Here is a 26,334-nt window from a genome sequence, read left to right as displayed (position 1 = left end):
ATTTCAAATTTATTTTTAGAATCAAAATAATTATTAAAAATACTAGATATATAATTAAATAATTATAAATTTAATTATATATATATATAAATAAAAAAAATGGAATTAAAATTAGAAATATATATATTTTATTTTATATTTTATTTTATATTGACAGATGAATCCAAATAGAAGACTAGTGTATGACCCAAAACAAACTCATCAAAGTTTAAATTAAACACAATTATAGACGGAGGACAAACGAGCAGAAAATAAATGAAAGAGGTCAAAATAGAGTGGAAAGAAATAAGAAAACAATGTATTTTTGATAAAAAAAAAAAAAAAACGATCATTTTCTCTTATGCATTAATAAAAACATTCAAATCAGACTTAGTTTAGTGATTTTATATCAAGTTTTTTATTTTTGTTGTAAAAAATAAACTGTGAAGATCATACTTTTTTTTCCTTATCAAGGTTTTGTCCCAAAGAATTTTCCTTGATAAGGTTTTAATGAGGCGGTACTCGCCTTCACTCCAATCATTTGACTAAGGTAGCGTTCGGTAAACGGAATTGTCAGATTAGAATTGATACGAGAATTGAATTGAATTTGGAATAGGTAGAATTGGTTTTATAATTCCAATACCATGTTTTCTAAAAATATAGAAATAATTATCTAGTGTTTGGTAAGTATTAGAAATAGAATTGGAGTTGATTTAAAATTGATCAAAATACCCTTCAATAAATATGTTTGACTTCTATTTGATTTTGCACCGTCTCCTTCTCTTCGTTCCCTAAACCCTAGAAACCTTCCCGTCCAACATAATCGGAGGCAAAAATCGACATATAAGTTCAAATGTGGGTATTGGGGGGGGGGGGGGGGAAGTTTCGAGTAGATCACACGATTTTTAACATGATGGGCTATAATGTTTAAAAACATTGCAACTTGTTCATCAACTAGCATGTGTTTTGTATCTCGTAATCCTCCTTTAACCTCAAGCATCATGCATAATGTTTTAAAAGTATTTCTATTCATTCACAATTGCTCAATACACGTTTCATCACTTTGATATACTAATGTATTCAAATAAGCCCGCCTAACGAGAAAATCATGAAAGTACCTTATCTTTACCTATACATTATTGTTCATCACAATCGAACTCTGAAGTTCAATAAATAGTATCACCAAACGCCACAAATGAAGCTAGTGGTCTATTAAACTATGAATTTCATTGAATTCGTCAACTTCCATAGCGGTGATGTCTAACCGATACATGGTTGAGAGAAGAAGACTTACCTCGATGAATTTGGCTACGGAACGGTGAATCGGAAGCGACTAGGGTTGAAGAATGACTTGAACTTCAAAAAGTTGGAATATTTTTAGATCTGGATGAGGGGCAAAAGAGAAATTGACGCCGGCAGTAAGAACGAGGCGGCCCAAAGTTGGATTAGAAAATGAATTGCCGCTATGGAAGACGGAAACCCATTTCCCAGAGAAATGGGAAATCAAACCCAATAGTTATTAAAATCAATTCCAAATGGATACCAAACACGGTAATGTGTCAATTCATCTAGAAATTGGATGCCAAATCTACCATTTCCACGTACCAAACGCCACATAAGTTTATGGGGAGTATTAATCAAAAGGTTCTCGACCTTATTCAACCGTTGGTCAAAATGAGTTTCTTTTCAAATATAAATGTAATATTATAAATTCTAATAATATCATTATTATATTAATTTTTATATAGATTGATTATAATGTCTATAAAAGTATGCAATTTCAATTTTAATCTCAATTAATTTGGTATGTTTTAGTCTATTGGATTTAAAGTACATCCCTTTGTTATTATTTTTATATAGTTATTGTATTCTAGAAAATAGTAAGCCAACCAATATTGGAAAAATAAATAAAAGAATATTTAATTTTAGTATAAAGAATTAAAATAATAAAATACATGGGTTCTTTACATTTTCCTATTACAAGGAACACTCTGGTGGTATTCCAAGAGGAAACCTAGTAGTGTCAAAACAGTAATTATAGACCATATACTTATTTTATACCCATTTTAGACTCTCTTCACTACTACTATCCAGCTCTTCATTCAGCCACCCATCGCCGCCGCCATCGCCGGACTGCGATTTCAATGTATAGTCGTTACAAGACGACTTACATGCAGAAGCCGACCAAACGCAGGCAGTGGCGTCGTAATTCCGATAAGACGATGAGAACGGCGCCTGAGTCCAATCCGTCTTCACCAGGCCGCCTCTTGTGGCCCAATCGTCGTAGTTGCATAAGCTTGAATGTAGTTGCATAAGCTTGAATATATCCTCATTGGCTGGCTCTTCGGGTACGGTTGAACGGGATGATATTTGTGTTCTCTAATCCGACTCGCCCCAACCTCACCCCGATTTTGTCCCGAACACTATAAACATAATTAAATATATTAAATAACCAATATATTTATTTATTCATTATATTTAACAAACAAAGTAAGTTTATTTTTTTTTAGGGAAATGATATAGAGAACGAATTGGGGGAACGAAATGGGGAGCGAAGCCACCTGGCATGTCACTGAGGAAAGAGAAAAAAATTACATTTCCTCTCTAGCAAACCCTCAGATCATTTCCCGCTCATCAAACAAAACCCTCCTTATTATTCTTCTTCCATTTTCTTCACCCTCAGCACGCTGTTTATCATCTTCTCCTTCCATTCTTTAGATTTGTCTTCATCCACGCTGTCTAGCTTCTTCTCCTTACATTCTTTAGATTCGTCTTCATCCTCGTCGTTTAACTTCTTACTATTCTTGCGTCTTCATCCTCGTCATCCTTCTGTTCTTTAGTTTCGTCTTCATCCTCGTCGTCTTCTCCTTGCGTTTTGTTTAGATTCGTCTTCGTCACTGTCCGACTGTCCGATTAGCTTCTTCTTCTAATGGTATATCTTCTCTGCCATCATAGCTTACTTTTTTCTTCGTTTTATTGTTCTTCTGTTTGTTTCTTGGATTCACGTTTTTCTGTTGTTATGTGATTGTTATGTGTAGGAACCAATATGTAGCTAGAACCTGTATAAAATGTTAATATTTTTGTTATTTTCAAGAACCTGTATAAAACTGTTAATATTTTTGTTGGCTTGTGTTGTCCTCTATTTTGTTCTATGTTGTCCCGTGTCTTAAACTATGATGTCCCGTGTCTTAAACTATGTTGTCCCGTGTAAATATTGAAGTTGCTCTAAATGTTAATATTCTGATGTCATTTGTGTTATTGTAATATGTTGTTATGTGTTTTAAACTATATTTTTTTTCGTTTTAATGCGTTTTATCCATTATGTCTTCCTGCATTTTATTAAATATGTTGACATGTATTACTCTAATATGTTGTTCATGTGTTGTCATGTATTCTTTGTGCTGATTTCTCTTTTTTGTCTTATGTAGCCCTATGGATGAACCATCATCACCATGTACCGAAGACAAAATTCCCAATGTTGGGATGTCGTTCATTTATGAAAATAACCTATCAACAATTGGGGACATAAATATGTATATCTTTTTGTTGTTTATGTAGTTAGACTGTTAATATTCTGTTGTTTTTAAAAACCTGTGTAAAACTGTTAATATTTTTGTTGGCTTGTGTTGTCCTCTGTTTTGTTTTATGTTGTCCCGTGTCTTATACTATGATGTCCCGTGCCCTAAACTATGATGTCATGTATTTTTATACGTTGTTGTCGTGTGTTGTAAATATTTAAGTTACTCGAAATGTTAATATTCTATTGTCATTTGTATTATTGTAATATGTTGTTCCGTGTTTAAAACTATATTTTAATGCGTTTTATTGTTATTTTGTTTGTTTCAAGAGATTCACGTTTTTTTGTTGTTTTGTGATTGTTCATGTGTTGATTTCTATTTTTTGTATTCTTATGTAGCCCTATGGATGAACCATCATCTCAATGTACCGAAGACAAAATTCCTAAGTTTGGGATGTCGTTTGTTTATGAAAATGACCTTCGAGAATTTTATAGATTGTATGCACAATCAATGGGTTTTGGAGTCCGAAAATTGGGAACAAGGAATGGACCAGATGACCATAATAAGGCCATGTATATTGTATAGATACTGTGGGATACAAAATGGAACTCTTTTTATGTAGTAATTGATGGAATTGAATGAAACATGATGATGCAAAGACTGTATTCATTCTTGCTTTCTTTCTTACTTTATTTTTTGCTTCTTTTAGCAAAATATGTCCAGAATCATCATGTATGTAGTCATTCACCATTTAACTACTACTTTTAATCATAATAATAATAAAACTGAACTCCGGTAGGACTCTTGCTTCCTCTGTTCGTGCCTGGCTCAAGAGCACAATAACGACAACAACTAGGATCATCAACTTTGACAAACCATTCTTAAGAGATCAGCTAACAATACTATTCAATTATAAATATAAACCATTACATTGAATTGAATTAAGCACAAAGATAGATAATATAATAATAGTTTTGGATTGAAGAGAAAGATGGTGATCAGCTAACAATACTATTCAAAAAGTAAATGTTTTAATTATACTAACATAAAACCATTGCATTACTGTTTCGGATAATTTAGTTTTGTACAACTTTCTGGTCTTGTATTTTAAGTTCATCCGATAAATGTTAGAATCGGATTGTAGAATCCTTGATAGGTATTGGATTCGCAAGCACTATTAAGGGGTCAGAGTGAGTAACCTTCCTGTTATTCCTGTTATATAACACCCCACTAAATCTTCTGCAAAATAATAAAGAAGACATTAGTATTGTAATCAACATAGGACAACATAACTAAAAACACATGACAACATAACTAAAAACACATGACAACATAGTCTAACACACAAGACAACACAATATTAACAATTTAAGCTTAATATTTATCAACTGTCTTTCTTCCTGTCTTATTTCATAACAGCTGCTTTAATCATAACTCTATTATCTTCTCCATTTCCTAATACCACTCACCTAAATTTCAAAGATTTAATCATATACCTCTGCTTCATAAACAAAGAGTTAATCATTTCCTAATACCTCTGCTTCATAAACAAAGAGTTAATCATTTCCCTAATACCTCTTCTTCATAAACAAAGAGTTAATCATTTTCTAATATCTCTGCTTCATAAAATGATATAGATATATCGACAGTTAATCATATACCAGAAAATAAAGAACTGATTCAATGAAGATTAAATAAGAGGAGACAGTTAACGCTGCAATAGATCCACAATGAACAGGGGACACAGTAAATGAAAATAGTGCAACAATGATAACTTACCTTTCATCTCTATCTGAAGTTAACACTGCATCTCTATCTGGCTTTTTCCTTTTACCTAAAGTGTTTTTATTCTTCTCTGTCATTGTTTGAGCGGATTCCATTTGAGCGGATATTTAGGGTTAGAGTTTGAGCGGATACTTAGGCTAGGGTTTAAACGGATTTGAGAGTGGGTTTGAGCGGAAATGGTAGTGAGTTTTAGCGGAGATAGAATAAAGATTGAAGAGAGGGTTGTTAATCAGAAATGAGAGTGATTTTTAGCGGAGATAGATTGAAGATCGAAGAGATGATTGTTGATCAGAAATCGGAGTGAGTTTTTGAAGAGAGGGTTGTTTAAAGAATTTTGAGCATTTCCAGATTGAAGAAAGAGAATGGTTCAGAGGAAATGAGAGGAGTATGAATTGAGGGGTATTATCCTACGTGGAAAAAGAAAATAAAATTAATTAAAATTTGACCTACCTGGCATGCCAGGTGGCTTCGCTCCCCATTTCGTTCCCCCATAGTCGCTTCTTGTATCATCCCTCTTTTTTTTAATAATATAAAATTTTCAATATATTACCATATATATATTATATATATTTATATTTAATATTTTATTAACGGTGCTCCGTGGGGATTCTTCGAAACCGAACGAGACAGGGATGATTTTAAAAAAATTCATAATAAAAATGGGGCGGGATGGTAAATGCATTCCCCGCTCCGAACCGTCCCATTTTCCTTCCTCCCAACTAATAGAAATTTGATGGGTGAAATTATAAAAGAAAAAAAAATAGTCCTATTTAAAAATCCTCTTTGGGTTAAAATTGAGAGTTAACCAAAGACATTATTTATTATTTAGACATTCAAATTTTTATACACTTTGAATAATTAAAAATGAATTTTGTTTACTCTATATTATTTGATAGTTCACTTCCTAATAATTTAAAAATACATGGATGAAAAACAATTCACAACTTATTTTTTTTTAGCTATAATAAAAGTAATGAGAATTTAAGTTATGACATACTAAGTCTCAAAATGACCAAGTAGAGATCATTCTCCACTGCCATCCCCATTTACCACTGTCCGCCCAACAATAGTCTAAACATTGTCGGAAAAATACATAAAACACGATTATTTATTTATTTAATTCATTTCTTCTACAATTTTATTCCTTAACCTTATCAATTATGTATACTATCATTTACGTGTTTTTATTTTAAGTTTCACAAATATATTATATTATTTACGTATTTATATTTATTTATTATTATTATTAATTTATATGAAAAAATGGTCCTATTTAAAATCCTCTTCGGGTTAAAATTGAGAGTCAACCAAAGACATTATTTAGATATTCAAATTTTTATACACTTTGAATAATTAAAAATGAATTTTGTTTACTCTCTATTATTTGATAGTTGACCTCCTAATAATTTAAAAATACATGGATGAAAAACAATTCACAACTTATTTTTTAGCTATAATAAAAGTAATGAGAATTTAAGTTATGACTTACCAAGTCTCAAAATGACCAAGTAGAGATCATTCTCCACCGCCATCCCCATCTATCATTGTCCGCCCAACAATAGTCGAAACAATGTCGGAAAAATACAGAAAACACGATTTTTTATTTATTTAATTCATTTCTTCTACAATTTTATTCATTAACCTTATCATTTATGTGTATACTATTATTTACGTGTTTTTATTTTAAGTTTCACAAATATATTATATTATTTGCGTATTTTTATTTATTTATTATTATTATTATTATTATTATTATTATTATTATTAATAATTTAGATGTCATGTTTCTCTCCTCAGTGAAAAATCAAATAAAAACAACTGGCCAGCCATTGCTAGTACAAAACATACATGAAACCGCGTATATTAACATTATTTATTTTTTTCTTATTTTTTTATTTGTTTTAATGTGGGTTATTAGCTACCATTTTTTATTTATTTTATATTTTAATTATTTAAATGGATAATATCATCTGTATCACTTTCAATACTTTGTATTTATATTATTTTAACAACTCTTCTTTGTAGAGTAATGAATGATTTTTTTATATATAAATGACCCAATTTTTATTTGAGATTGAACTTGTGTCGTTGTTGGTAACAAAAGGGAAAAATATATATATATATATTTTTCATCTCAAATGAATTTTTACAAGTCTAAATCATAGACTCTTCATATGTTCAATTCTTCAAATGACAAAATAAATTATTTTGCATATTGAATAGGTCTTTCACTCAAATCTCTTGGTTATTCCACTCACCCTAAATCACTATTATTACTCTAGAAATATTAAACATAAAAAATTAAAAACCTTATTAATTTAAGTTTAATATACAAATTTCCCCCTTAAACTTAAATACTCTTCTCATCTCTTATTCAAATTAGTCTTTTACAACTCTCCAACAGTGTGGTCTGTAGTGGCTCGGTGAATACGTCAGCGACTTGAGCTCGACTTTCAACATGCTCCAGCTCAACTTTCCTTCTCCAACTTTTTCTCGGATTAAATGAAATTGAACATCAATGTGTTTTCTTCTTCCGTGATTAACCGGATTCTTTGTCAACTCGATCGTAGTCCCTTCATCTCGGATCACTCCCAAATGCCTTAGTAAATTTAAAAGCCATACTGCATGACACACGCTCCAAGAGGCCGCCACATACTCTGCCTCGCATGTCGACAAAGTTACAATAGGCTGCTTCTTTGACAACCAAGTAAAAGTCGTATTCTTGAGTAGGAATACATAACCCGAAGTACTTTTTCGGTCATCAACATCACCACACCAATCACTATTAGAGTAACCCACTAATCGGTAGTCATCTGATTTTGAATAGAAAATATCTAGTGAAAGGGTTCCTTGAACATATCTCATAAATCTCTTCAAGGCCTTCCAATGTGTATAACTTGGATCCTCCATGAATCTGATTGTTATCCCAACACTCAACATTAGGTCGGGTCACCTACTTGAAAGATACCTTAGACTTATGATTAAGCTTCGATATCTCCCAGCATCAGCTCGTTCTCCTCCATCAAACTTTAAGACTTTAGTGCCTAGTTCCATTGGAGTAGAAACCGGGTTGCAGTCTTCCATTTTAAACTTCTTTAAAATTTCAAGTGTGTACCTCTCTTGGGATATAAAAATCTCTTTCTTTAAAATTTCAAGTGTGTACCTCTCTTGGGATATAAAAATCTCTTCCTTCGACTGCTTTACTTCTAGGCCAAGAAAATATTTCATCAGACCTAAGTCTGTCATCTCGAACTCTTTCTTCATTACCTCCTTGAACTCCTTAATTAGTTTTGTGTTGCTTTCGGTGAATATGAGGTCGTAGACATAAAGAACAACTACCATCATATCATTTTTTGATTTCTTTGTGTACAAGCCATGCTCATACGAACATTGTTCGTACCCATTTTTCTTGAAATATTCGTCAATTCTCTCATTCCAAGCACAAAGAGTCTGCTTCAGCCCAAAAAGGGTGTATCTCAATCTCAACACCTTCTTCTCATTCTCTCTTCATATACCTGAGTGGTTGCTTGACGACACCTCCTCCTTCAACACTACATTTAGAAAGGTTGACTTCACATACATCTATAAAATCGACCATTGGTTCTAAGCAACTAATGAGACCAGAAGTCTGATCGACTTCATTCTCGTGACAAGAGAAAAAACTTCATCATAATCGATTCCCTCATTTAGTCTATAGCCCTTCACCACAAGTCGAGCATTATAACGCTCAACCTTTCCCTCAACATTCATCTTTTTTTGTACACCCATTTTACTCTAATTGGTCGAGCTCCTTCAGGAAGGTCGCTCATCTCTGAGGTTTAGTTGCGTTCAATTTCCCAAATTTCTTCATCCATAACTGATTTTCATTTATCGTCTTGTACAGTTTTCACAAAATTTAAATCTTCTAAGTTTGCTAGGAGACATACAACGTGGACTTCATTTGTAGTATCATATATCTCCCGTAGACTTCTCATTCTGGGATGTAGTGGCTCAGATTCACCTTCTGAAAGCTCGGTAGTTGTTGATATCGGAGGCATAACAACCTATGAACTTGTTTTTTCCTCAATCGGGTTACTCCAGTTACATATCATTGATTCCTTCACGTGAACATCTCGACTCACCATCAATTTCTTGTTAACAGGATCAAAAAATTTATATGCTTTGAATTTTTTTTATCATACCCAATAAATATGTACTTCTTGCTCCGATCTTCTAATTTTATCATGTACTGACTTGGTACTTGCCCATAGGCCACACTACTGAACACCTTGAGATGAAAGACACTCGGCTTCATACCACTCCAAATCTCCTGAGGCGTCTTCTCTCTTAGCTTTGCATGTGGACATTTGTTTTGCATATAGACTGTGCACTACACCGCCTCTGTTCAAAATTTTCTGGCATATTATTTCCTTCCAACATAGATCGTACCATATTGAGAATAGTTCGGTTCTTTCGTTTCGCTACACCGTTTTTCTACGGAGAATATAGTGCAGTCAAGAAATGCTTGATCCTATGTTCCTCGAAGTATTTGTTGAACTCGGTAGAAGTTAACTCACCTCTTTTGTCAAATCGAACTACTTTGATAACTTTGCTTATTTTTTTCTCCACCATCACTTTAAATTTAAGATAAAAAGTATCTCTTACCAATAAATGATTATGGTGTTATCGGCCCACATAAATTAGTATGGATTAGTTCGAGTTACTCCTTTGCTCTATATTCAAAACTACTTGGGAAAGAAGTCATCACTTGCTTCCCGATCACACATTCTTCAAAGAATCTTTTCTCAAATACAATATTAGGTAGTCCAAGCACCATCTCCTTTTTCACCAACTCATTCAACCCTCCGAAGTGAAGATGACCGAACCGATAATTCCACTTCATGACCTTATCCTTTAGATCAAATTGTATACATTTATCTTAAATTATTTTAAGCTGAAGTTTGTACATGCAAATTTTCTTTATTTCTACCTAGGTAATGAGCTTCGCGAGTTTATCCTTCAGCTGTAGTTCTTAGTCCTTCATAAAAAATGAGTACACTTTTTCCATCAACTGTTCCATGCTCAATATGTTACTTTTGAGATCAGGTACGTAGTAAACATCTCTGATCTCTCTGATTCCCTTATTTCTTTTTTCATACCTGATCATTCCTCGACCTTTGACGACTACTTTTGAAGCATCGCTAAAAGAAATGAATTCGGACTCCACCATTGAGAGTATTTTTAATAAACTCTCGTCACCACACACGTGGTTACTTACGCCAGTGTTCAAGTACCAAAACGAGTTATTAGAATAGCTTGGTTTAATCTTGATTTCTGGAATTTTTGTCACAAACAACAGTCCTTCATCTTTTTTCTTAGTAGAGAAGTTTGTCGGTTCCTCCTTTTTCTTCTCGGATCTACAATCTTTGGAAATATGACCCAACTTTCTGTAGTTGTAGCATTTTATCGAGTAACAATCATTGGAAACATGTCCATAGTTTCCACAGTTATAACACTCAATATTGTTGTTTGTGTTTGTTCGACCACCCCGAGCTTGACCTCGTCCATGCTAGTTATGTTGACCGATTTGCTCACTTTCACGTCCTCCTCTACCACCTAGGCCTCTTCCTCTTCCTCTTCCTCTATCTCTGGTACTCTGAGCATAGAGCACGTTATCCTCATTTATTGTCGCCTTTTCCTGGAGAGCCTGTTCAAGGGACTCCCCCCTTCTTATATTTCCTTCTCTTCTTATGTGTTTCCAGGGACCCAACAAGATCCTCAATGGTGAGCATTGATAGATCTTTGGATTCCTCTATTGCGTACACGATATTTTCGAAACTATCTATCAAAGACCTTATAATCTTTTCAACAACTTGGTTTGATGAAAGACTCTCACCATTCTGATTCAGCTTGTTCACCACGGTCTCCACTCGAGTAATGAACTCAGATACATTTTCAAACTCTTTCATCATCATGTTTTCCATATCACCCTTAGGGTTTGAAGTCAGACTTTTTTCACCCGTTCGTCTCCTTTGTTTTCTATTTCTAGTGTATCCCATGTTACTTTGGAAGATTTTACATCCGCTATCTTCCAAAGCTAGATTTGTCGACCGGTCGATATAGTAGATATAGAGCCGCCTTGATAATGGGTTGCTTCAAGTGAACCGTAAATAGAATTGTTGCACTATATTTCCATTTCCTTGATTGAATACCGATCCACTTAGATTCCCTAGGAATTCCAAATTTATTTCCTCTCAAGTTGATCCACGCGATTTCAACTACATCATCATCCATTTTCAAATCATTTAATCTTAAATTTTAGAAGTATAAACCTAGAATCTATTTTTAATCAAATGTTATTCAATATTTATTGGGTTTATTAAAAGACTTACATAATAGGCGGTGACGGTGCCGACAGAGTCACTAGGAACGAGTTTGATTTGCATGTGGATTTTGCCGAAGAGGTATTCGTTTTTGGATTGGAAGCTAAAGACGGAGGATTGGTCGAGCAAGAGAGTGAGGAGATCTCCGTTGTTGAGAATCTTTGCTCTGTCGTCGCCCCATGTTGTGTCCACATTTTCGTATAGATTTGCAGAGGAGGCTGAAATACTAATAGATGAGATGATGATTATTATGATGAGGATGGATAATGAAGAAGAAGAAACCATTGAAGCTGGTTAATTGGAAGGTTTGAGAGAAAAGAGAAATGAAAAAGGTGTTATTTATAGGTATAGCTTTAAGGGGAAGTAGAAGTAGAAGAAGGGAGGAAAATTCATTAAAGAAGAAGCAAGGGAATCAAAAGTGCCAGTTGAAAAAATGTAGTAAATTATTATTTCCAGTTTCAAGGAAAGTTGTAAACAATTGTGACTAACTCTGTTATGTGTAAAATTTGAATCTAAAGATTTCATTTTTTTTTGTAAATACAACTTTAATTTTCCAAATTAAATAATTTATGTTTGGGGAAATATAGGATATGTTACATTATTTAATTACTTCAATTAATATTCCATATAAATTTTGAGAAATTTATTTAACTACTGAATAGTTTTATTGATTACTAAACTGCAAAACTTAAACCGTGACCAATTTAGGGTTTAACAATCAACCTAGCTGGCGGGACTCCTTGATCCTCAACAATCAACCTAGCCGGTGGGACTCCTTGATCCTCCACTGTGCATGGCATGAGTGAGTGACACCATCATCTATTCTGGAATGATTAGAAACCCTTTGAGAAATTATTCAACAATTCAGAATGCTACATGTGTAAGTATTTCCTAGTTATTTTGTGTTAGGATTTTGATCCCCAAATTTGACCTATTTGAAATGATCGGTAAAAGACGTAAGAAAAAAAGAATACAAAAAGACACAGATATATAGTGATTCACTCAAAAGAGTTACGTCCACTTCAATCTCACCAAATTTCACTATAAAGAAGAAATAATACATAGATTTGTCTCACACTGTTTATCTCTCTAGAATTAATTTCTATTAATATAAAATATTAATAATAATATATTTATAGGGTAAATATTCAGGTAATAAAATATAAATAACTTTTGGTCAGGCACAAGCCCAAGCCAAACACAAACACAAACTCAATAAACTTTAATTAACTTCTTAGAGTTTATTATAAGTGTAGACTCCATAACTCAACAATATTTCACTTGGAGACTAACTTCATATTCTCTCAATCGGTAGTGGTTCTCCATCTAGTTTCTTAACGAAGAAGGTCAACTAATGTTGCACACAACTTTAGTTTCTCATTGCCACAGCTTTCGTCAGCATTTGAGCTGGATTCTCACTCCCGAGAATTTCAGCCTCGGTTTACGTGTCAAGAGTCTTTTAGAGTAAAACATTATTTTTAAAAGATTTATGAAATTAAACTTGATAGTTTAAAAGTTTATTATAATTCAGATCAAATTTTAAATAATCTTTTAGATTTGAAATAATAAAATAAAATTTTGATTAAAAAAATCTATATTTAAATTAAATAAAAATTAGTAATTAAAAAATTATTTGTTTAATAAAGAGTTGAAAAATAATTTTTGTTTATATTCAATAAAAAAGGCACAAGTATACAAACATATTTTTAACTAGAGTTATATTTTGGTTTGTAGTTTGGTGATACTTGGGAAAAGAATTTTGCGCTTTATTCTTCGTACCTGTTTTAAAAACGATTCATACTTTATAAAATCTTGACTTTTAAAAATTGGTTGTATAACATTTTATTTTAACCAATTATTCTTCCGGTCCTAGTCATGTACATATTTTTGTGTATTTAAAATTGTAACAACAATATTTAAATTTTTGTACTTATAACTGATGATATTGACTAAGGAGGAATGTATCTGAAGAACATCAGTTTTAAAAGCATTAAGGTTTAAAAATAAATCCCAAATGAGCCCTTATCAAAATATTTTTTGTGAAAATATTCCAAACATATTTTGAAATCATTTTCTATTTTTTGAGATTTTTAGAAAATGGTTTAAGATTCCAAAATTACAAAAATAATTTTGCAATTTTAAAAATGCAACTAAATAGACCTAGGACTAGTGTCATCGCTTCTAGGTGCAGTTTAATCGTTTGGGTTAAAAGTCCTCGGTCCTGGGTCGGGACCCCCTCGATCGGGGTGCTAGCATGCTCGGTCGGGTGTAGATATCCCTTAGTCGGGGTGCAAACATCCTCGGTCGGGTGTAGATATCCCTAAGTCGGGGTGCAAACATCCTCGGTCGAGTGTAGATGTCTCTCATTCGAGGTCTTAAAATCCTCGGTCAGGGTATTAAAGTCCTCGGTCGAGGTTTTAGGAATTTTCGGTCGGGTGCGAGAATTCTCAATCCCTCAAGAAAATTTTGTCGGTCCTAAGTGTGAAGAACACTCGGTCCTAAGTTAGGCATGGGCTAACTTTCCTCTGTCTTAAGCGCTGATGTCACTCGGACGAGATTCGAAGATTGTCAGTCGGATGTTAAAATTAACTGTTGGATCTCTCAATCGGGCTCAAACTTGGGCTAGGTTTCTCAGTCCATAAGAACATCAAAACTACAAGTTTTGCTGTTTTAATTACCGCATAGATCCTTTAACCCAATGTTATGGAAAGCTTAACAAAGCTCCCATGATCATTATGAACATGATTCTAAGGTGTCATTCAAACGGGATGATATTCCATTCAACCAAAACATTTTTGATGTAATAATTGAGTTTTTGGTTTTAGGCTTTAATGAAGTGTAAGGAGTTTGTCAATAGATTCCTTATGCTTCAAATGATTGATTGGTAACAAAACGTGAACACTAGCTATTCGTTTTGACGAATTAAAGAGATGAAGTTTTTATTTTTTATAAATTTATTAGTTTTGATCAAAATGAACAAGAGGGATTGGAACTGATCCAAATAGGTTTCCAACATCATTAAAAAACATGATTTGAAGCTTTCTAGGTTGCTGTTCTTGAGCAATAACTCAAGAACAAAAAACCTGATTTTGAATTTCTTAAATTCAAATTTGCAGATTTCTGATTTGGATTGATTGTATTCGAATTCAACATAAATCTCATAAATGATCTTAAGATCGTTTCCCAATAAAAATATTGAATAACCAGATAGTATACAAAACTGTAAAAATTGAAATTTAAAAATTCCAATTCCAACTTGTAATTCAATATAGAGGATGATTGGAAACTTATTGAGAGTTGGAGAACACTCCTTAGCTCTTAGGGAATCTTGGGGATGCCAGGATCCAAGCTTTGAAACTTTACACAAAATTTCAAAAAATCCAAAAGTTTGAAGTTTTAATGGCAGATTTTTGAAAAATTTTGATTGAGGGCTTGCGAGTTGATCTCTTGTCTTCAAATGCTCAAGGGAGTATTTTTTTTTTGGAAAACAGTTAAACCATTTCATTAAAATCCCAAAAGTGAGAGGATCAGAAATCAATGATATACAAACCCTAGCTATAATTAAGGATGACAATCAAAAGATCCTAAAAAAACTAATTACTTGCATTCATACATTCTAAAAAACAGAGATTACAAACAGAAAAGACTACATTCAAATCTAACCATCCCAACCTAGGATTTTCGCATGCCATCTATCTTTATTGAGAGGCATTCTTTCCATTCCTTTTCCTTTTCCTCTTCCTCTTCCTCTAACGATAAAAAGAGATTGTATTGAAGAGGATGATGGGTATTGTTGTTTCTCATTTTGAATTCTCTCTTTGTACGAGTCCGTTCTATTTTGATAGAAAGACTTGTTTCTAAGAATTTTAGGGTTTTTACCTTTGTTATCATCAACTTGAATTTTTGTATTCGTGTCTTCATTATCTTCAGCTTCAGACTCCATATCGGTTTTGGAATCTTCCTTATCGGCTTTAGAATTCTCTGTTTCATCATTGAAATTCTGGGTGTTTTCATCTTGAGTTTCCTCAACAACAACTTGAGGTTCATTATCTATTTTCATCCTAATATTTTTCATTATAAAAAAATTTATTTTCCTCTTCATGTTGATTCTCTTTATTTTCTTTCTTTCGTTGTTTTCATTTTTTTAGAATCCTTTTTTCTTTGTACTACAAATGTTTTATCTTTAAGTTTAGCTTCCTCTATTTTCTTCTTTTTATTTTCTGTTTCCTGGATTTTATGCTCTTCTTCTTTAGCTTTAGAACATTTATTGTCCCGAAAAATATTACATAAAGCACACCTGTTAGGTTTCCATTCATAAGAGATCTCCATGACATTGTGCTTTTCTTTTCTATCAATAACTTCCATTTTCATTGGCATGTTACTTCTAGGATGCACTTCAATACTAATTCTAGAAAATGACAAGTGCTCTCCTCCTTCAGTTATTGGGTCCATGTATAATGGTTTCCCAAATGTACATAAAAAGTGACTAATTGCTTCAGGATTGTACATGTGGGCTGGAATGTTCCAAACTTGAACCAAATCTAGACAGTTTCCTTTGGTCTGCATTGTAGATTCATCTCTTCTGACCACTTTTCTAGTTTAATACAATTTGATCCTCTGTAAGTATGTCCTTTCTCCAAGATTTCTTTCAGATTTGAGCCTTTTTTGAATTTCATGAAGTAGAGGTCATGAATGTTTGTAGTAACTTTTTCAAGACCTTTTTCTCTCCACTGTTTAGTTAGAGCCTCTTTACTAACCACCACAAACCCCTAGTCTTCAATACATTTCTCCTCTACTTTAGAAGGAAGTTTGAATTTAAAAGGAGTGTTGAGTAACTCTACCTTTGTTTGGATATCCCCAAATTAGAATTTTTCTTTGTAGGCATGGTCTTCAGATTTCTTTTCTATATTATTCTTTCACACCTCGTTGACTTTCCATGTTGAATTACTCCTGATAGTATAGGTCTTGGTTTTGGGAGCCTAATCAGCTCCTTCATTGCATCAACTGACGATTTAATTATTTCCTCATATTTTATTTTATTTAGTAAATTCCAGTCCTTGAGATAATGGATATTGAGTTGGACTGTTATTTTCTGAGCTTTCTCCTTACTGATTGTGATTTATCCCTTCTTAGCATGCATTAGGAGTTTGGTAATCTAGTTTTTAAGACAAAACAGGTTGGTTCCTTTCATTATAATCAACATTTCAAATTACTTCTTTCTTCCCCTGTTTTCCTGCTGAATTTTCTTCAGAATTTTTATCATCAATTGATTCCTTACTTTTGTTGCATTCCTATTTTTTCCTGGATAATTTCTTCAGCAATCCTATCACTTTTCTTTTTAGCTACCTCCCTTAAACCTCCATCATAAATTCTTTGACTTCCTTATACTTATTGCTTTTATTTCTTCCCATTTTAATGAAAAATAGTTAAAGCAACAAAACAACAAAGAAGAGCAATTACATAATAGGATACACTAGAAACCCTAGCTATTACAGAACAGGGTAAACCAGAAACCTCAACCTTCCAACCAAACTTTGTAGATGAATGACAGACCTAGCAATTAGAGCCGATACTGTGTCGTTCGTGCCGATTGTGTTGATCGTGTCGATCATATGCACGTTTGACAAACAACACTGAGCAACTAACAACGTGATCACAATAAGTGAACCGCAACCTTGATAACTTGCAAATCGTACCGATCGTTCCGTTTTTGCCGATCGTGTCGTTCGTGCTGATCATATTTTTCGTGTATTCGTGATGAGAAAATTTGCTACCGTAATTTTTACCGAAAACCTAAAATCTTTAGATCTTTTCTCTAATATAATACATTTTTATTTTATACTCTTTAATATTTTTTTAAGGACGTGTTTTTCAATAATTTAAATTTAAATGATTAACTTATTTATTTCAATTGTTAATATAATATATTATAATTCAAATTTACAAAAATAAGTTATAAAATCAAATATTATTGACCTTTTAGGAAATATAGTTATGAAAAATAAAAATAGGCAATATAATATTTTTTATAATATTACAAGAAAATTAGTTAATAAATTTAATAAAGTAATTATTATGCGATCTGTCTAGATCTTTTTCTATCTATGATAATAATTCAATTAGGCCGGGAGGGAGCCTTTCAATCTTATATTCAAATATATAAATATACCAATATCTCTAATTTAATTCAAGTATAATCTCTGTTTTTATATCTCAAAAAACATAGTGATATATAACTGATAATGATAAATAAAGGCATGAGCAATTTCTAGCAACTTTCAAAGGGAGGAGAATCGTGTTGTTCAAAACATGCAGTGAACTGGCGACACTTAGTGGGGTATGAATTTTATTCAGTATTCTTTTGAAAATGAAGTGTTACAATTTGGACAACCAAATACGAATGTGATGGTTGGTCACTTCTTAGTTACTCAAATAAATAAATTATTTTTAATATTGGACAATATTAACGATTATTTATTCAATTGAGCACCCTAAGAACTTGCCAATTATTTCATTAGCACTTGATTGACCGAAAGAGAACACAACATTCTTAAGAGAAAAGACGGTATAGAATTTTCACCCCACAAAGAGTCGAAAGTTCATTATATTTATTGAATCAAATGATTAATTTCTTTGAGTAATCACCTATAAATTGTTATCCATTTGTTTTTTTCTTTGACAGATCCAAATATAAATTCACAACTTGAGATAGAATATAAATAAATAAATAAATAAATAAATAGTTTGTAAATGTATGAATTGTAATGGGATTATCTATAAAAGAAAAATGAGGGTTGCCTCACCATTCTTATAGTGTATTCCAAATCAATGTAGTTGGAATAAGGTCTCATCCACCTAATAATTGTTTTTGCTTGATATATGAATTAATGTTTCTTACTTCATATTGTAAGTTATTTTTATTTCTTATAGTCCATTTTTAATTAAGAAATAAATTTTTAGGTTTTATTTTAATTTTTTAATTATGCTAAAACAATATATTGAAGTTGTATATTGAAGTTGTTTGTACGGAGCTTATGACTTTATCCTGCAGTGACATTACATTTTATATGTGGTTTTATGTGTTCAATTAGAAATTCTGGTATGAATAGTTGTTTTATCGTGTTCTATTTATATACATTTCTTTTAAACATTCTTCAACAAAGTTCTTAATTTTGATTACCAAATTATTTTTAAAATCGAAATAATTATTAAAAATAGTAGATAATTAAATAATTAGAAATTCATTTTTAAATATATATGTAACATAAAGAAAAAAAAATTAAATTAAAACAAATAAATATATATATATATATATATAACAAACAGACTAATAATTTTAATATTTTATTTATACTGGCAGGCGATCTAAGAATTTAGAGTTTAAATTAAACACAATTAAAGACAGGACAAAACAAGCGAAAAGAAAAATAAATGAGGACCAAATCGAGTGGAAAGAAGTAAGAAAACAATGTATTTTGGGTCAGAAATTAAGAAAATAACGTCATTGCGACTAATGAATTAAAAAACCTCCAAATCAGACTTTGTTTAAAGATTTTATCTCGGGATTTGATTTCGGTGTATGAAAGATTTTATCGGTAGACTGTTTTCACTCTCTTTATCAATTTTCGAGTAATTATACATTATAAGTCAAATTTACAAAAATAAGTTAAAATTCAATATAATTGATCTCATAGGAAATATTGATATGAAAAATAAATAAGCAATATAATCTCTTTTTTAGAGTATTATAAGTAAATTTATTAATCAATTAAATAAAAATAATTATTACGCGATCCATCTTGATCTTATTCCATATATGATAATTCGAATAGGTGGGGAGCAAGTGTTATTCTTAGTGGGGTATGAATTTTATTTAGTCTTCTTCTGAAAATGAAGTGTTTTATTTCGGTCAACCAAGTGCGAATGTGATCTACTTCTTAGTGTACTCAAATAAATAAATTATTGTTAATCTTGGACGGTATTAACAGTTATTTATTCAATTGAACACCCTAAGAACTTGTCAATTATTTTATCAGTAATCATCTAACGGAAGGAGACCACATTATTCTCAAAAGAACATTATTATCAATTGAAAAGTGGGTATGGAATTTTCACCCCACCTAGTATTGTCAGTTCACTATATTTATTGAATAAATGTTATTTTCTTTGCGAAAATCAGCTTTAAATTGGTATTGATTTATTTTTTCTTTGTCAAATTCAAATATAAATTCACAACTTGAGATAAAATATAAATAATCAAATAAATAAAGTGTGTGCATGTATAATTTGTTAAAACCATATTCTTGGGCCTGTCTCAAAGACAAGGCACACAAATATGTATAATTGTGTATATTAAATGAATTAGGAGCTTCTAGCTCCTAAAATCATCGTTTAGATAAAAATAAAAAATTTAAAAATTATTTAAGTTATTTCTTTGATTTTCTTTAATCTTAATTATTGATTGGATGTTATAAATGTGATTTTTATATATTATTGTTACTTTAATGTAAACTATCGTTTTAGTCCAAATGATTTTGGATTTTAGTTTGTTTTGGGTATTGTGTGTTCATGGTGTAGTGGATATTTTATATAATGGCCACCCGACCAGTCTTGGCAAGATTTTTTACCGCGAATTGTAGATTGTGGCATTATTCTGACCAAGGAAAAGACCGAAGAATATCATGGTAAATTATTACTGTCGCCTACTAAGAAAAATATAGTCATGACATGGTTTTCAATAGATAAACCCAGCCATGGTTAAGTTTCTGCTGCAGTGACCGAGAAATATAGCCACATAACCATTCGACCGAGTTTTCTTGTTAGAGACCGAAACTTTTAGCCAGCGACCAAAATTTTCTAGCATGCGAACAAATTTTCTTGCAAGCGAACATATTTTCTATCCATACTCGACTTTCAATCGTGTTTTCTAGCCATGGCTTAGTTTTCAACCGAGAGAATAAACCATGACATGCTTTTCGACCGAGTTTCTCACACGTGGTCAAAAACTAGGCCAGTGACCGAGAATTACTGAGTCGGTTTTTCAGATTGCCCAAAACATATCCAAACCGGTCTAGTCGGTCTAGTTTAGCCTTTATGCTCTGTTTGTTTGAATGCTTGGCATAATTTTCTTTATTTTTTTTTTAAATTTATAGTCATAAATTCTAAACCGCTTGTCCAAAATTATGAAATCAATTTATTTACCATCACAAAAATATTTCTAATCTTGATGTCAATTTTCATAATTTTCTGGTTACTTACATTTTTCAACATGACTCTATAATGGCTTTTGAAATGTAAAATTATTATAATATATACATATGTATATTATACTCATATGGGTTTTATATATTTGTACATGTATATTCATTCTTGTAATTAATTAATTAAATATATGTTTGCTTGTCATAAACTATTATAATGGTCACACAAATGTGGGCAATAGTCTTTAGCTTTAAGATTAACACGGTAGGACAATTTAAACAAGCGTTTAAAATCATATAAAAAGTAAACTTAAAAAAAATATTTTCTAAACAGAAAAAAATATAGTAGTAGAGAATGTCTCACTAAACATGCGTGATGCCCTTTTCTAAAACAACCAACCAATTAGTATAATAAAAAAATAATTAAAAAATACAAAGATCATGACAAAAAAACAAAAACATATACTTAGATCTTTGTCAATCTTAATATTACCACACTTTACTATAAAAAGAAAAGAAAGAGATATAACTAGAAAAGCTGTCGGATTCAACATAAGCAAAATGAAACGAGTTTAAAGGGAAAGAATCTGTGAAATTGGTATAGTCAACTAAAGTCATCTCAAGAAACCAAAACCAATTCATTAATTTGACTTGTATTCAAGGAAGACTAATGATGATATACAGTTTTTTATTTTGAGGTTGATTATCCTGTTCAACATAGTCGAAATCCTCTAAACACCTTTTTGACATTGGTTCTCTTGTTTTTTAGATATAAAAAATTTGCTAAATATATATGTAGATACAACAAAAATACTTTTCAAAATTCATAGTGTCATTACACGAGTATAAAATAAATAATTAGTTCTGAAAATTATTTCGTATAAATCAAATTATGTTGAACAATTTAAATAGTTTAAATAAATAAGGGTATATAATAGATTTTTATAAATGATATTAAAATTGTGTTATTTTTTATATTTTTCTGTAAATTAATAAAAAATAAATAAATAAAAAGTGTTTGGGAACAATGCAGGAGGCCACTTGAGAAATCACAATTGGCTCTCGGCGTCCAATGTACAATGCAGCCCGAAATGAGTAGATGTTAAGCGAAGGATTATTAATGTTCGAACCTAAGGCAAAAATCTGAGCCTAAATGTTGAAAGGAAGCCAGTGAACATATACGCCAAGGCACGAATATGTGTTCGCGTGTATGGGTCTATATTTCCGTCGAGTCACCAACTAAGTAGTGTGAGTTTAAGCATTGATTGTTAGAAAATTGTAGGCCTTTATTATCTTTTATACAATTAGGACTTATTTAATTATTAATAGACTTGGGTATAAGTAATTTAGAATTTCTAGACTAATTACTCATTTATAAGGTTCTTTGTAAAGTTGATAACACAACACTTAAGATTCTCAAGATTTTTTCCTCTTTAGTAAATATCTATTTTTTAGAGTTTCATATCTTCATAGCTATTCATAGAAGATCCAAAAGTCACCACCAATTTCTTGTTAACAGGATCAAAAAATTTATATGCTTAAATTTTTTTTATCATACCCGATAAATATGTACTTCTTGCTTTGATCTTCTAATTTTATCATGTCCTGACTTGGTACTTTCCCATAGGCCACACTACCGAACACCTTGAGATGAAAGACACTCGGCTTCATACCACTCCAAGTCTTCCGAGGCGTCTTCTCTCCTAGCTTTACATGTGGACATTTATTTTGCATATAGACTGTGCACTACACCGCCTCTGTTCAAAAATTTTTCGGCATATTCTTTCCTTCCAACATAGATCGTACCATATCGAGAAAAGTTCAGTTCTTTCGTTCCGCTACACCGTTTTTCTGTGGAGAATATGGCGCAGTCAAGAAATGCTTGATCCCATGTTCCTCGTAGTATTTGTTGAACTCAGTAGAAGTTAACTCACCTCTTTTGTCAAATCGGACTACTTTGATAACTTTTCTTGTCTCTTTCTCCACCATCACTTTCAATTTAAGAGAAGAAGTATTTCTTATCAATAAATAATTATGGTGTTATCGGCCCACATAAAATAGTATGGATCAGTTCGAGTTATTCCTTTTCTCTATATTTAAAACTACTTGGGAAAGAAGTCCTCGCTTGCTTCCCGATCACACATTCTTCACAAAATCTTTTTTCGAATATAATAAGGTAGTTCAAGCACCATCTCCATTTTCACCAGCTTGTTCAACCATCCGAAGTGAAGATGACCGAACCGATAATTCCACTTCATGGCCTTATCCTTTAGATCAAGTTGTATACATCTATCTTGAACTATTTTAAGCTCAAGTTTGTACATGCAATTTTTCTTCAGTTCTACTTGGGCAATGAGCCTTGCGAATTTATCCTTCACTTGTAGTTCTAAATCCTTAATCAGAGTCGAGTACCCTTTCTCCATCAATTGTCACATGCTCAGTATGTTACTTTTGAGATCAGGTAAAAATAGTAACATGATAGGATCGACTTTATCAATAGAGACAGGGTCTAACGATTGATGAAGGCTTATGAAAAACGGTTTGAAAGAAATCTTATTAGGGATTTGATTCACTTTCTATTCTACCGAAACCCTTATAAACATTTGAAACAGAATCAAGTGCGGAAATGTTTACTTAGGTTTAAAGTTTATGATCAAGAATGAGAAGATGACAGAAATGAACAACACATCAGTTTGTTTATGAATGTTTGGAGCAAACTCTCCTACGTCACCCCTTCTTCCAACCACCGGATGGATTCACTATAATATGCTTTGAATCAAATATAGTTTGCATGAATAGCTCACTGTTGAACAGAACAGACTCTGTTCAACTTACAATATGATGAATATCACTCAGCTAAAACAATGCTTTGATTCTAACTTTCTCTTGATTAATACACAATACAATCAGGAAAGCAACTAACTGATTGAATGTTCAAGAGCTTGATTTCATAGTAATTCCATAAACACTTCTTAGAATGCAAGCGACAGAAAGATTGAGAGATTATCCGTTGTCCTTCAGAATCTTTAAATAAGGCACATGTACCAACGGTCGAATCTTCATACTGATACGTGGCACTCTTCTATTGGAACGCCTCCATAGTACACAGAACACTCTGAATACAAGGATCGTGGCCGTACACAATAGGTAGTGCGCCAAATATTCTTCATAAATGTACCTGCAAAACAAGTAGTGGGAAGGATATTTTCTGTCGTACTGATCTTCACTAGAACGTGGAGCAGGAGTAGCATACAACTATAGCACGTGGGTAGGCAGGTGAAAGCTTCAAGCAACTGCTTAAGCAAGGCATTAGACGTATTTCAATTAGACGACCTCGTCTAATGAAATCAAACGTCCCCGTCTAATAACAGAATATATTAGACCACCTAGTTTAATGGGATTAGACTAACGTCTAATTACAATCACTTTAGACTAATCTAAAGGAGTTAGACTGTACATCTAACTTTAACCAGTTAGACTGCATGTCTAACTTTCTCTTTCCATTAGACTGCACGTCTAACTTCACGAGTTAGACTGCACGTCTAATTATGGTTCTACTTCAGACTAGTCTGAAGGAGTTAGACTACACGTCTAACTTTCACAATTCATTAGACTTGCACGTCTAACTCCACGAGTTAAACTACACGTCTAATTACGGTTCTATTGGACTGCACGTCTAACTCCATAAGTTAGACTGCATGTCTAATTACGAGTCCATTAGACTGCACGTCTAACTCCACGAGTTAGACTGCATGTCTAATTCTGAGTCTATTAGACTGCACGTCTAACTCCACGAGTTAGACTACACGTCTAATTATGAGTCCATTAGATTGCACGTCTAACTCCATGAGTTAGACTGCACGTCTAATTCTGAGTCTATTAGACTGCACGTCTAATTACTCTAGTTAGACTGCACGTCTAACTCCACGAGTTAGACTGCACATCTAATTCCGAGTCTATTAGACTACACGTCTAATTACTCTAGTTAGACTGCACGTCTAACACCGCTTAGTTAGACTATACGTCTAACTTTGCTAGTTAGACTGCACGTCTAACACCATGCATCTAATACCAAATCGATCTAATGACTCTCATTAAGACCAAGTCTTATGAAATCTGATTTCGATACACCTGCATCAAAAACAATTAGACGCATATATAATCCATTCATCATTTCATCATCAAAATTCCAATAGTCAAACTATTTCAGCACTTAGTCAAAATAATTTGACCCAAGAATTTCCCCCCTTTTGATGATGAGATTGAAATCCTGCATAGGCAACAAATTAGCGTATCCATCATATAGATGTAAACAAACCCCTGTTTACATATAAATATTTTCAAACACACAGTATTTAGAATATAAAATTCATACGCACATAAGTAAGAGTGTTTTCAGGAAAAACACACAAAACATTGTTCCAAAAGTAACCGAAATAAGTTCAAAACATAACAACATCTAAAGATCTTTCAAAAACTTCATCTTAAATAAAAATAAAGTCTATTCTATTCTTCTTCTTAATTATTTTTCTGGAAAGGATAGTCTTCAACCTAAGAAGTCTCTAAGAATGCGGTTAGAGGATGGTTGGAGACATCTCTTTTCCTTTTCTTAGACTTGAGCCTCTTCACCCTAAGAAAATATTCAACAACCTTCTGGTTGTTCAGAGTTTTAGAGGAAATGTGATATTCTTTACCGGGTTCATCGAGAAGGAGGCAAAGGAAAGCGCCAAGAGGACCGTCAAAGCCAAAGATTCTCTTCCGAGCGCAAATAATTCTAACCAGATTTCCGAAGAGAAAACTAGTCCAGTTGACAGGTACGCCCCTGGTGATAGCCACCATTATCTCAAAAACCTTCATACAGTACTTGTAGGAAGATTCTTTGACGAGAAGAGATTTTGAAATGATTTCTCTTAGAAGAGCAAACTCATCTTTCAGGAGGTTTTTCTTACCGTGAATATCCATCAGGGGAGAATCAGAGAAGACTTTCATCATCGTGAACATAATTTCAGGTTGAGAGGGTGAAAACTCATAAATATCTACAGTGAGAAGTTGGAAGAACATATCGAACGAGCTTTCGGAGATACAGATCATCTTGCCCATAACGATCCCATCAATATACTTATCCTAATAGAAATTTTCCATTTCAAGGAACTCATGAATCAACTGTTCGTGATAGATAGGATGAGGGGTGAGGAATTTTCGTAGCCCGGAGGCTTTCAATGACTCAAACGTTTTCAACATTCCAGGAGATTTCAACGTGGATACCGATCTAAAATCCACTTAAAGAGATTTTGGAGAGAAGGATGACATTTCGACTAGGTGAACAAGAACTAGACGATTCAAATTCTAGAGAGAGAGACACATATTTTTAAATACTCAACCATTTGAGTAATATCACACATTAAATATTAAAAACTTATAGTGTAGTTATTATGCAATGATCATATCTACCGTCAAAAATTTAGGAATTTGTTCCCAAGGGACGCAACA

The 26,334-nt window shown here is 32.4% G+C and overlaps 1 protein-coding gene across 1 annotated transcript; it reads right to left on the bottom strand.

Moving 5' to 3' along the window:
* Positions 1–2,034: 2,034 nt before the first annotated feature.
* LOC124939054 (xyloglucan endotransglucosylase protein 7-like) lies at positions 2,035–5,377 on the bottom strand. The gene is made up of 2 exons (XM_047479567.1): positions 5,277–5,377; positions 2,035–2,275 (listed from the first exon to the last, which is right to left on the bottom strand). The coding sequence occupies exons 1-2, from the start codon at positions 5,375–5,377 to the stop codon at positions 2,035–2,037; spliced, it is 342 nt and encodes a 113-aa protein (XP_047335523.1).
* Between the last annotated feature and the right edge of the window lie 20,957 nt (positions 5,378–26,334).

The sequence above is a fragment of the Impatiens glandulifera genome, chromosome 5 (assembly GCF_907164915.1).
Source record: "Impatiens glandulifera chromosome 5, dImpGla2.1, whole genome shotgun sequence".
Lineage (NCBI taxonomy): Eukaryota > Viridiplantae > Streptophyta > Magnoliopsida > Ericales > Balsaminaceae > Impatiens > Impatiens glandulifera.
This window is presented reverse-complemented; position numbering and strand designations above follow the sequence as displayed.

Excerpts from the sequence above, each read along its gene's own strand:
- LOC124939054 (XM_047479567.1), bottom strand. The coding sequence starts at position 5,377 with ATGGAATCCGCTCAAACAATGACAGAGAAGAATAAAAACACTTTAGGT. Across the intron at positions 2,276-5,276 it reads ACTTCAGATAGAGATGAAAG|CTTATGCAACTACGACGATT; the intron begins GTAAGTTATCAT and ends ACTACATTCAAG.